Source organism: Mesoplodon mirus (genome assembly GCF_964341445.2).
Source record: "Mesoplodon mirus genome assembly, chromosome: 18".
NCBI classification, from domain to species: domain Eukaryota; kingdom Metazoa; phylum Chordata; class Mammalia; order Artiodactyla; family Ziphiidae; genus Mesoplodon; species Mesoplodon mirus.
The window spans coordinates 14,568,656-14,581,471 of record NC_138994.1 but is presented as its reverse complement, the minus strand read 5'-3'; the positions used below and the strand labels follow the sequence as shown (position 1 = coordinate 14,581,471).

The following is a 12,816-nucleotide window of genomic DNA, read 5'->3' as shown; positions in this document are numbered from 1 at the left end:
TTACTCGTAACCACGCTATCCTAACATATTGGCACAGCTTCCTCTCAACCTGTGCTGTCCAATAGAGTGATCACATGTGCCACTTAAATTTATCTAGATCAATATCACATAAAATAAAAAATGCAGTGTGTCAGTCACACTAGCCACCTTTCAAGTGTTCCCTAGCTGAGCAAGCCAGTGGTGTTATCTCGAAGGCATAGATCTGGAAAGTTCTAGTGGGCAGCACTGCTTGGCCCACCTCATTCATGCATCAGGCCTTTCCATAGATTTCAATCAAAATGTGCACATCATTTGCTACCTGTTTTGTTTGTGATGCACTATAAATTTCCATGCTGCAGCACAGCCTTTACAAATCACATTCTTCTGTCTGGCAGTACCAAGGTTCTGAACATTTTGGGGAGTCAGAGGGTGCCCCCTCCTCAGGAAAATGCACACCCATGAGCACACATACGGGAAGTGGTGTAAGACTTCAGGGGGCTCATGGACCCCTGTTAAAAATCCCTTGACCTGGAAGATAAACTGTAATGGATGGGTCTCCTTCTCTAGATTCTTCCCCTTTTTCCTCCATTGTAAAGAACAGCATGATGAACATCTTCATGCAAATGTGCTTTATTTCTGAGTTTAGATTATTTCTTAGGACGAGTTCCGGAAGAGACCTTTTGATTTAGGGAGTGGGAGCTGTGTTTCAGCTCATACATATTGCCACACACTTCCCCAAGGGGGAGCAATTGACACGCCACATGGGGGTCCACATGCAGGTCCTGTTATATGACACCCTCATCCAACTGGCCCTTGAGACTGGGTACCTCTCAGGACAGAAGCGAATGATGGGATGGCCACTTATCTTGTCGATGGTCATCCTCACCTTCATCTCAATCCAAAGCCTTGATTTCTGACACTGTGGAACGTACGGGGCTGAGAGCCACAGTCCCTAAACCCTGCTTGTATAACTCAGATCTCCATGGGAGGAGGGTCCATGATGACAAGTCAGCAGCACAGCTCTCCTTGTCCACCCATTTCCCAATAGTCCTTGGACACTCATATAGTCAAGGATTTCCAGCCATCACTGTGCTGGGGCTGGTGGGGTGGCTATGGCAGGTGGCCTTGCCATCTAGGGATGAGGCTGTGCCGGGCTATACCCTGCAGGTAGCACACGAATGGACACTGCCTTTCTAACCACTCAGCCCTTCTATGAACTACCAGCCACATAACAAAATGTTTAGGGGACACTCGGATGGGGGCTGCTTCCCCCTCCTCGCCCATCCCCAGCCTCAGGCTCAGCCTCCATGTGTAGTTCTTCAGTTCTGCCACCAGAGGGATCCCATGAGCCAGCCTGCCCATTCCCCTCCCAGGGAGCCAATTCCCAGTTAAATTAGGAGCCTCTGCTCCAGGAGCCACTATGAGTGCATTCAAGTCCTCAAAGACAAGCTCCCTGAGGGGTGTCTGGTCCAGCAGATGCCAGTGCTCCAGGACCTCGCCCCAGATGCCCTCTGCCTGAGGCACAAGGCCCACACCTCTCTCCCCGTGCTCCCCACCCCAGCAGCGGTTCTCATACCTGGCAGCACTTTGGAAACCCCTGGGGAGGTCAAGCACTGCCCAGGCCCGGGCCCCATCCCAGCCATTCTGGTTCAATCAGTTTGTGTGTGGCCTGGGCATCAGGAGCCTTCAAAGCTGCCTGGGGCATTCTCATTTTTCGCTGGGCTGGGAAGCCCTGCTCTATAGCACCCAGTACTACTGACCATTTAGTCCCAATTTCCAGGCCCATCACAGGGCAGGAGCTGTGGGAGGGAGGGAGTGGAGGAACACCAGCTTTGCTTCCAGGTCTCAGATGCGGTGGGGAGACAAAACTGCAACTCAGCTCTGAGAGCAAAGAAGCAAGTAAACATGAACTGCAGGGACGGCCTGGCAGGAAATGTAGATTCCAGGGCCCACCCAGCCCCTTTTGAAATCACATCTGTTTTTTTTTTTTTAAGCTCCCAGCAACCTGTCAAGCACGGCTGGGTCAGGAACCAGGGTACCTCCCTGTAATACCTCTCACATTCCGTCTCAAAGCCAGGCTGTTTCCACATCAGCCCCTGACTGAAGCACACGCTCCCGGGAGGCAGGGAGGGACCACACTCATGGCCATCCTGCCCCAGCCCAAAGCCTTGGCTGAATTGGACTGGTTGGGCCAGAAAAGCAAGCAATATGGAATTGTTGGAGCTCCACGGCGAGGGAAGGAGCCCCCTGACAACACTAGTCTTCCGAGCATGTCTTGCAGTTCTAAGCAGAAACATGACCCCTAAATTAAATTGGGTGGAGCAGGGATCTGGAAGGTAAAAGTAGGGCTCCCAAAGCATGACCACAGAAAGGACTCATCGTGGGGCAGCCAAACTTTCACACCTGACAGACGCCACCCAGCTTTAGCTCAGGAGTCTGCACTCGATACAGAATAATGCTTCCAAATCCAACTGGAGGTGGAAATTGTTGGGAATATTAGCCAGACACACAAACGGAGTGCTGACACACTTGGATGGACCTTAGGGAAGGAGCCAGACACAAAAAGACACAAGTTGGATGATACCATTGAGGTGAAATGTCCAGAACAGGCAAATCCATAGAGACAGAAAGTGGCTGAGGGAGGGGGATGGGGAGTGACTGGTAGTGTGGCACCAGCAGGGGGAGCGCTCACTGGCAGCGGGGACCCAGGCGTGGCTTTGAGTTATGTTCTCAGCCTGGTTTCCTGGTGGGAAACAGCACACGGCTCAGGGAACCTCATGGGGCACTGGAGTCCTCGACTACAGCTGACCGCTCCCCTTACATGCACCCTCCAGTACTTGAGACGGATGTTATCAGTTTACCCTTGGGCTTTAATGGACCACATCCTCCTGAGGGGAAGAAAACAGGAATGAATCCATCTCAAATTCCTTCCGGCTGAAGCCAGCAAAGCATTCTGCGTTCCTCCGCCCTACTCCTTTTCTCCTGGGATTACATCAGTTCATGTGACCTTATGTGCTCTAGGTCTGGTGTAGACCCAGCAGGGTTCAAATCTGACTCAGCTCCTAAATTAGCTGGGTGACCTCCAGCAAGTTCCTTAACCTCTCTCTGAGCCTCGCTTTCCTCTTCTATACACAGGGGTTGATGTTAGCACCTACATCACAGGGTTTGGGATGGATGGTTGTGAGCATAAAAAGAATTAATCCATGGCACACATGCCCAGTGCCCAGGCAAAGCTCAGACCATTCACACTTATCACATGCCCATCTCATCTCATGAGCTCAATAATTGTGTGCTGACTGTTTGATTATGTCAGCGCTTACTATCATCACCATTATTAGCCTAGAAATCTAATGAGAACAAGGACCACAGCCGAGCATGAGAAGGGGCGGCAGAAGCCCCACACCTGCCCATCCCAGGCCTGCCCCAGCTGCTCTGGGTTAGCCCAAGCCTGTGGTTCATGAACCTTGTGCACACCTACCTCTGGGAGGCCCTGAGGCCCCCTAACGACGCTGTGTGGTGGCCGCCATGAGACTGCAACAACCCTCCCCAATCAGGCAGGGGGCAGGTCTCACTGCTGCCCGTCCTGGTCCCTGCCTGTGTGGCCAGTGAGCCCGCCAGTGTGCCCAGGCATCTGGCTCCCCTGGGCTCTGGGGCTGTACAGTAAATGCTGCCAACTTCCCCCAGGGTTGTGTTCCAGCCTCTTACAGCTTGAGGGTGTGAGAAGTAGAAAGGCTAGGGACGCCTCTGGCCGGCCGGGCCACGTGCCTGGCTTGGCCCCAGGCAGAGCACAGAGCCTGGCTGGGGACCAGGCCTCCCCCACAAGCCTTCGGCCACCACCCAGGCCTCCCTGAGTTTGCCTGGGGGTTGTGGGATAACCGACCATCTCCACCAGAGATGAGCACAAAAGACACCTGGACTCCTGGGGCCTGGCACCAGGGGGGTTATGGGGCCAGTCAGACCTGGCAGGGAATGTTTAGTCCTAGGGAAGGGGAGAGAAAAGGCAGGGAACCCCCAGCCCCCCTCCCCCGGACTGTGCATCCATCACAATCCCCTAGGGTGGTGTGAAGTGAGGGGACAGCGTGCAGAGGCTCTGGTGCCTGCGGGATGGGATGCAGGCATCCGCAGCGCTCAGTGAGCAGAGCGGGGACAAATGCCACTGCCCTTGGCTCCAGAGAGGCAGTGGGGGGTCAGGAACTCACCCGTTCTCGCTTTCCAGGAACACGGAGCTGCTGCTCTCTGCGAGGGCGGCGCTGATGGGCGAGAGGCAGAAGGGTGAAGAGAAGGCCTCTGAGTCCGAGTCGAAGGAGCTGGCTCTGCTCACGCCCTCGGCCGACAGCTCCAAGGAGCCCTCCTCCTCGCCCGCCTCGGGTCGCGGCTCCCGGCCCTCTTCCGTCCCGTCCTGCGAACTGACCGCCGACAAGATTCCGGAGTCGCTGTGGGCCGGCTGAGAGGCCAGGAGGGAGCTGTCTGTCCCCAAGCCCAGGGCCAGCTTCTCCCCGTCCTCGGGCGAAGGGCTGACACGCTCGGGGTCTCGGATGCTCTGGGCCACCACCAGGATGTCCTCATCTCTGGGGATTAGGGTGGGCCTGGGCTCCATGGGGGACGGTGGGTGGGGGGCCCCCGAGCTCTGGGTATGCCGGCCCCGAGGGGGGGGTGCCTTGCGCACGGGGGAGCTCTCGGGGGTGATGTAACGCAGCGCCTCCTCGTCCTGCTTCTGGATCCGGGAGTTGGGGACCCATGCGAGGATGAGCGTAGCCCCCAGCAGTTCATCCTTCTCCATGTACAAGCACAGGTAGCCTAAGAGGGGTCAGGAGCATAGATGGTTAGGGAGGGCCATGCACGAAGTGCCGCTGGCTGGTTTCTCGTAGGAGCCACACCTGGGTTGGTAAAACTGTGGGGCTGTGCAGACTAGCCAGGCTCCAGACACAGCCTGGCCCTAAGAAAACACACCTGAGGGATACAGTTGAGCGCAGGATGAATGAGTGCTGTGGGCATTTTCTAAGCACACACACTTAGCAGATCCAGTGGGCCCAGGACCTCAAGCAGCAGCCCGTCCTGTACTTTCCCTCCTCCCCTCGTTCAGAGCCCCACCCTGTCCACTGTCTGGGGGCTCCAGAGCTTCCCTGCCTCCATCAGCCTCCCGGTCTGGGCAAGCCCAGGGAATTGGGGAGGAACACAGAGGCCCAGAAGCCCCACTGGCTTCACAGCCTCACCACAGTCTTAGAAGGGATACAGGCAGCAGATTTTATTGTTATGTCCCAAAAAGAATAAATCCAAGATGAGTGGCATTTGGGCCTTTTCCAGTTGGCTGTGGCTTCTTAGCATTTCTTCCTTACCACTGTTTTGGAAGAGGGGGCCATCTCGATGTCATGCCCTGCACTGCTGACAAAAATGAGAAGAGCGATTCTCCAAGGCCGCTGGCAGTGCGTGGGTGGGCTCTTCGGGCCCCTGACTGCTCAGTCTGGGGAAAGGTGGCCTTTCCTCCTGCAGCACCTGCCATTTCGGGGTGTCCTGACTCCTGGGCCTGTTGCACCAGGTTCCCAGGCCTCCTGGTTTCTGTTCTGAGAAGCCCCTGGGGCAGGAACTGGGGTTCCTTTCATGCCCCAGGGCTCTGGCTCAACCCAGAATCCTTAGCCTGGCTCCCATTTCCAAAAGAGGTGGGGGGAACTCCAGGGCTGTCAGCCAGTTATGCAGAAGGATAACATTCGAGTGACGCCAAGTGTCTCCACACCCGCAGATCACGTGGCTTTGGGTTGGGAAGGGAGCCTGAGACCTCTGGCCCCCTCTCCCTTGCCTCCCATCACAGCAGGATGATATCAGAAGCCCTCCAAAGGCTGCTGCTATTTTTTTTGTTTGATGCCCAGAACATGTAACACCCTCAGACCCAGGCCCAGAACCTCTGCACCTGGCACCCCAAGTCCTCGGAGTTGGTCCCGTGGTCAGGCGTCCACAGGGTCAAGGTGACATGCCACCCAGAGCCTGCACCCCCTTCTAGAGCACACTCCAGGGACCAGGACCCTGGAATCCCCTGCCCTCACAGTTCAGAGTCTGCTTCCAGGGCCTGCTCGGGGCTTCCCACCTGAGCTGTACGTGGGGGCTGTGGATGGGGCTTTGGTGTCCCCAGGAGACCACCCGGGGCCCCTGTAGTGCAGGAAAGAGCTGGGGCCGGAAGCCGGCTTTCCTGCTTTGGAACCTGGAGGGTCTGGTGATTCTAAGTCTGCACCTAACTATCCGGGTGACTGTAAAGAAATGCTTATCAAGGCAGGAGGACAGAATACTCTTCAAAGAGTTCATTAGTATAATTTAAACTTGTCTTTTTTTATTAATTTATTTATTCAGTATTTTGTTGACACATAATTTGCATGCATTAAAGTGCCCAGATCTGATTGTAATTCATAATTTTAAATGTATTGGCATCTGATGTGGGACCTCTGTCTGGACTCAGGTGGGCTGCAGCCAGGCTGCAGGTGCACTGGGACTGGGGATACGGAAGCACCTTTCAGCAGCCTAAGGAGGCCACAGGACGAGCCCAGGGCCTGCCCTCACCCCACCTCCACCCCAGGCTGGCATTGGGGAGCACCTCTGAGCACCAGCCTCCTTGTCGGAGAGACAGGCCTGCCCAGGCTCCAGCCACTCTCATGAGGTTGTTGTGCAAATTACGTAAAGCGATACAGTTGTCTGTTGCAAGTCATTTGCTCAAATGACAAAGGACCACACAGACCTCTAGTATCACTATCCCATCTTTTTGATGCTTCCTCAGAGCAGCAGGGCTGAGGGACTCAGGTGTGAGTGCTGGGCTGCCATAACCAGGTCTAACACCCCCTGCCTCAGAATAGTCACAGTCAGTGACACTCCTGCAAAGAGAATCTGTGCCCACTCCCTTAGTGCACAAGGAAGCTTGATGTTTGGGGGCTCAGAATACAACTGGAGCCCTGGAAAAAATGTAGTTTCTTTCTCTGTGGCTTAGCAAAAGATAGCAAAGTCACCGCCACTACAGGAAAAGTTTCCCACTCCTGGGACCAAGGAAAGCCATGGGCTGGAGTGTCCCGGGAATGGCTCAGGGTAACTCCGGGCTCCCATGTGGAGGGTCAGGAAAGGACCCTCCTCCATCTCCATCCCTGCAGAGTCTAAGAATTTTCTTCCCCGATTTCAAAACAGAGGATTTAAGCACAGAGGGTGTGCAGGATCAAAGATTTCCACGTCCCCAGATTCCTAGGCCTGCTTCATGCCCCACTCAGTCCTCACCCCACCCTCTGGACTGCAGGAAGGGACGAAACCACCAAGACTGTCCTGAGGGCTATGTTCCTGCACATTCTCAAGGGGGCCTGGCGGAAAGCCTCTCACTGGGCAGGTTCCTGCAGAAGAGGATGCCCCGCTTCCCTTCTGGTTTCCCTCCCCGCGCACAGGGGGCTCCCTGCTCCCAGAAGCCCTGTAGTGCTCAAATGCCCTCTTCTACTTGCAAATTCAGGCTAATTCCCCTTAAACCGTCCTGCCTCCCCTCCATGAGTCAAAGGTCACTGGCCTGCTTCCCAGATGGGGAAATTAGGGCAAATGGAGAAGTGACGCAGGAGTTTGCTAACTTTAGAGAGATCAGCCAGCTCTCCCCAGGCCTGTGACTCCACAGCCCTCCCCTCCCAGGTCTGTGACCCCAAGCCTTCCTCTCCCAGCATGTGACCCCAGGCCTGTCACCCCAGGCCTCCCCACTCTGGGCTCACCTGGGTGGTGCTCCCCGAGCCCCTGCAACCCTTCCGGCGGGTGCACGCAGACATTGTTCTTAGAGTAGATGATCTCCCCATCCAGGACGGAAGGGGGCCCACCGCCACCACCGGGGGTGAGGGTCAAGAGGTCTGAGGCTTTGGAGGAGGCCCGGCGAAGGAGGCGGCCCAGAGACATTGCCGGGGGAGTGTTTCCATCCTCTGCACACTTGGGCCCAGGCGGGGCTCTTCCAGACCTGCCTGGGGGAGGAAGAGAGAGAAAAGGCATGGCCAAGGTCATGAACTTGGACTGGGTATCCCTGGGGCAGCATTCTACCCCACACCAGTAGGCTGGAAACGGAAGCTGTGGAACCACAGAAGGGGTCCTGCTAGCACAAGGCCATATGGAGGGTGAGCTGGGTTCTCAACAGTGGCGCTATGGACACTTGGGGCTGAATCATTCTTTTTTTTTTTTTTTTTTTTTTTTTGCAGTACACGGGCCTCTCACTGTTGTGGCCTCTCTCGTTGCGGAGCACAGGCTCCGGACGTGCAGGCTCAGCGGCCGTGGCTCACGGGCCCAGCCGCTCCGTGGCATGTGGGATCTTCCCGGACCGGGGCACGAACCCGTGTCCCCTGCATCGGCAGGTGGACTCTCAACCATTGCGCCACCAGGGAAGCCCCGGGGCTGAGTCATTCTTGGTGGTGGCAGCTGTCTTGTCCATTGTAGGGTGTTTTGCAGCATCCCTGGCCTCCACCCGCCAGGTTCCATTAGCACCCCTTTCCGCTATGACAACCAAAAATGTCTCCGGGCATTGCAAATGTCCCCAGGGGGCAAAATCACCCTGTTAGGAACTGGTCTAGGGAATTCCCTGGTGTCTAGTGGTTAGGACTTGGCGCTTTCACTGCCATGGGCCCAGGTTCAATCCCAAGTCGGGGAGTTCAGATCCCACAAGCCATGCAGCGCGGCCCAAAGAAAAAAAGAGAGAGAGAGAGAACTGGTCTAGAGGAACCTGTTCCCACAGCAGCAATTTCAAAACCTCCAGGACACAGAGTTCACCCCCGTGTCCCTTCCTTCCTGAGATTCTCAGCCATCTGCAGTGCTTCCCAGGGAACATCCTGGTTCTCCTTCATCCTTCCCACCTTTCCCAGCCTTCTCCACCCTCACCTGCCCTGTGTGTCCTCATCATCCCAAAGCCCAGCCTGATGTCCCAACACACGCTGGCTGCCTCAGCTGGGAAGGGGTCACAAGTGATAGGTGAAGGACCCGAGTTAACATACAACTCATTCTTTAAAAAACTAAACTAGAAACCAAAGGATCAGATCCAGCATATATACAGAATTCCTAAAGACTCCCTGCAAAAAAAGGAGCAATATCCCAACAGAAAAAGCAGGCGATTCACAGAAGTGGAAACAGAAGGACTGAGAACATGAAATGAAAACCCAACACCCGACACACTGGCAAAAAGCAATTTTAATTCCAGCAAAAATGAAACAAAAGCCCAGGCAGCTATGCGAACCAACCAGACGTTACTGTCAATGGGGCTCATGACGGCCGCCCACCAAGCTGGGAGTAGGATGACCACAGGTATGATGTCGCCTGTGTCAATGAAGAGATGTGTGTAAAGCTATTTCCTGGTCAGAGATCATGGATGTCCAAGATTTCAGGCCATGCTGGGCAGGGTGCAGGCCAGCCTCGTGGGGTGGGGTGGCTGGGTGGAAGCGTCGCAGAGGGGCTGCAACTCAAGCTCTCAGGAAGAAACAAAAAAAACTTGAAGCCGGTATGATAAAATTATTGACTGGAAATGGATAGACCAAATGGAGTCTGTCCGTATGATGGGATTCAGCCTTAAGAAGGAGGGAAATTCTGACACCTGCTACAACATGGATGGACCTTGAGGACATGCTCAGTGAAACCAGCCTGTCACAGAAGGACAAATATTGTATGATTCCACTTATATGAGGTACCTGGGATAGTCAAACTGATAGAGACAGAGAATAGAAGGGTAGGTGTCCGGGGTTGGGCGGGGGCTGGGGAGTTAGTGTTTAATGGGGAGAGTTACTGTTTGGGAAGATGAAGAAGTTCTGGAAATGAATGGTGGTGATAGTTGCACAACAGTGTACCCAAACGTCCCTAATGCCACTGAACTGTGCAGTTAAAAATGGTTAAGAGGGTAAATTTTATGTCATTTTTTGTGGGTTTTTTTTTTTAGTGGTCTTTCTTTCTTTCTTTTTCTTTCTTTCTTTCTTTCTTTCCTTTCTCTCTCTCTCTCGCTCCCCCCTCCCCCCTCCCCCTCCCTCCATTTCTTTATTTTTGGCTGTGTCAGGTCTTAGTTGCAGCACACAGGATCTTTTGTTGCAGTGTGCAGGCTTCTCTCTAGTTGTGGCGTGTGGGTTTTCTCTTTCTAGTTGTGGCGTGTGGGCTCCAGAGTGCATGGACTCTGTAGCTTGCAGCACGTGGGCTCTCTTGTTGAGTCATGCGAGCTCAGTAGTTGTGGCGCTCAGGCTGATTTGCCTCGAGGCATGTGAGATCTTAGTTCCCCGACCAGAGATTGGACCCAAGTCCCCTGCATTGGAAGACGGATTCTTAACCACTGTACCACTGGGGAAGTCCCTCTTTTTTTTTTTGGCCACGCCGCGCGGCTTGCGAGATCTTAGTTCCCCAACCAGGGATTGAACCCGCGCCCTCGGCAATGAGAGCATGGAGTCCTAACCACTGGACTGCCAGGGAATTCCCTATGTCATGTATGTTTTACCACAGTAAAACTTTTTTTCCTCTCGCTGTTGTGGCCTCTCCCGTTGCAGAGCACAGGCTCTGGAAGCCCAGTAAAACTTTTTTGAATAATCAACTGGAGGGGGTTCTCAGGCTAAATTATATTGTTCTTTGCACCCTCTACACTTTGTACATTTACCCTTAAATCCAGGGCTGATTTAGGATGTTCCCTAAATGGAGTTCTTTCTGTGTCCAGTGCTTGGATGGGTTCTTGGGGCAGAGGGCGGGGGCTGGGGGGTCCAGCTGGCTCAGCAGGGTAGGGGTTGTCTCAGTGCTAATTTCCTTCAATGTCCTGGGACCAGGCAGCTCAAGGCTGGATCCTCAGGCCCTTATGGCTCTCTGGGTGTCCCTCTGTGCCCCCTTGCTCTGATCTCCCATCTCTTTGCATATTTCCAGTTGCCTCCACGGCTACTAACTCTCCCAAACACAGCATCCTTCTAACAGTTCCCTGCAGGCCCAAGAGTCACCCTTCCCATTCCTGCGTCTTTACCCAGAAAAATCCATCACTCTCTTCTCTCTCATTGCTGAGGTTCCCAACGTCAGGATGACCTTGAAAATCACTAACCCTGGAGACTCAGGCCCTGCTGGGGTCCTCACCTCCTCAGCCCTGAGTCACAGAAGCCCCTCCATTCTCGGCCATATCCAGGGCCCCGAATCCACCCCCTCTCAGACATACCCCATGCCTGAGACACCACTTTCAATGTGAGCTGCAGAATCAAGTGGACCCCTTGGCCCAGGGGACGGCAACTCGTTCTGTAAAGGGCCAGACAGGAAAAATTTTTGGCTCTGTGGGCCCAACGGTCACTGTGGAGACTACTCGATTCTGCCCTGTTGTGTGAAAGCAGACAGTACGTGGGCAGGTATGACCGTGGTCCCGCGAGACTTTATTAAATAGATACTCACGCCAATTCCATATAATTTTGCTGTTACACAAGAAAACTCTTCCAGTTTTTTCACCCATTTAAAAACGTAATAACCATCCTTAGTTTGTGCACCGTATAAAACAGGAAGAAGGCTAGATTTGGTCCACGGGCGATATGTGGCCGACCCCCGGGTCAGACCACTTTCTGGATACTTGGGGCAGGGCTGCTCCTCGCTACCCAAATCCCCTCCGGGCCCACCTCTGGGGAAGTCTTGTGGCCTCCCCAGGTCGAGGGGGCGTCTCTCACTGTCTTAACTACTGAGTCCTGTCTGAACACACAAGGCACATTATGACACTTGACAACCAATGTTCCAAACAAAATAAATCACACTGGAACCTACACATCAAAATATGTGTTTTCCTTCCAATTAATCATCTGGTAAAGCTATATTCTTTTATTCTAATGATGACTTCATTCCATTGTCTGGAATATTTTTAGAATTCAAGAATCATTCCAGGATTACAAGATCAGTTAATGAGCCATACAAGAAAAAGAATTCCCTTCTCCAGATCAGCACTGCCCAGAAGACATACAATGAGAGCCTCATATGCAATTTTAAGTTTCCTAGTAGCCGCATTTTTAAAAAGTAAAAAAGAAATGGGGGATATTCATTTTAATAGTATATTTTTAGTTAAGCCACTATATCCCCTATAGTATCATTTCAGCATGTAATCAGTATGGAAAAATTACTCATGAGCTATTTTACATTCTTTAAATCTCCAGAGTCTGGTGTATATTTTGCACTTAAGCACACCTCAGTTCACATCAGCCACCTTCCAGGTGCTTAGTGGCCTCCTGGGGCCCGTGGCCTCCTGCTGGGTGGGGCTGGGGCAGGTCTGTAGCCCCACCTCCTTCTGGGCCTCAAATGGTATTACTTATTTTAATCACCCTAACCTCCAGAACGTGCTGCAAACAACGCTCAGCTGAGTCCAAAGACCACACCATCTTCAAGCTAAGACGGTTTGCCACCATTGAGGATAATCAAAAGAATGTGCTGGAAGCTCTGAAGGAGATTCCAAAATACAAGTGTTCACAATATAGCGTTTTCCCCCACATCGGCTGTGAAACCCCACTGCAGCTCTGGAAGGTACATTCTAGAAGTGCAGTTTTGCAAACGAGAAAACAGGGGCTGCACACCCCAAGTCAGCCAGTGAGCGGACACACCTGAACATGAGACCTTTGTCTTCTGTGCGTGGAATTCTGGCTCCTACCCCTGCCCCTGCAACCTGGGTGAACAAGGACAATCCCCCAGTTCCACCCCCAGGTTGTTCAGTGCGGGGGACAACGTGCCTCTGGGTAGATCCAGCACATCTGTTAAACATTAGCCATGAATATTTACTCTCTTCAGACAATGCTCATTTGTTTTTTCAATGTATTTGTTCCTTTGTGAGCCTATTTCATCTCAATTAAAACTGGTTCCCGAGCTCTGCTCTCTGTCAAACTAGAAGTG

At 53.3% G+C, this 12,816-nt stretch overlaps 1 protein-coding gene across 9 annotated transcripts in view; it reads right to left on the bottom strand.

Moving 5' to 3' along the window:
• TBC1D16 (TBC1 domain family member 16) overlaps positions 1-12,816 on the bottom strand; it is an 84,893-nt gene that overhangs the window by 60,033 nt on the left and 12,044 nt on the right. For all 9 annotated transcript variants that reach the window (XM_082603467.1, XM_082603469.1, XM_082603472.1 and 6 more), the window contains exons 2-3: positions 7,695-7,934; positions 4,179-4,776 (exon numbers count right to left, since the gene is read on the bottom strand). In XM_082603467.1, the coding sequence (XP_082459593.1) occupies positions 4,179-4,776; positions 7,695-7,872 (776 nt within the window). In that variant the 5' untranslated portion in view covers positions 7,873-7,934. The remainder of the gene's footprint in view (positions 1-4,178; positions 4,777-7,694; positions 7,935-12,816) is intronic.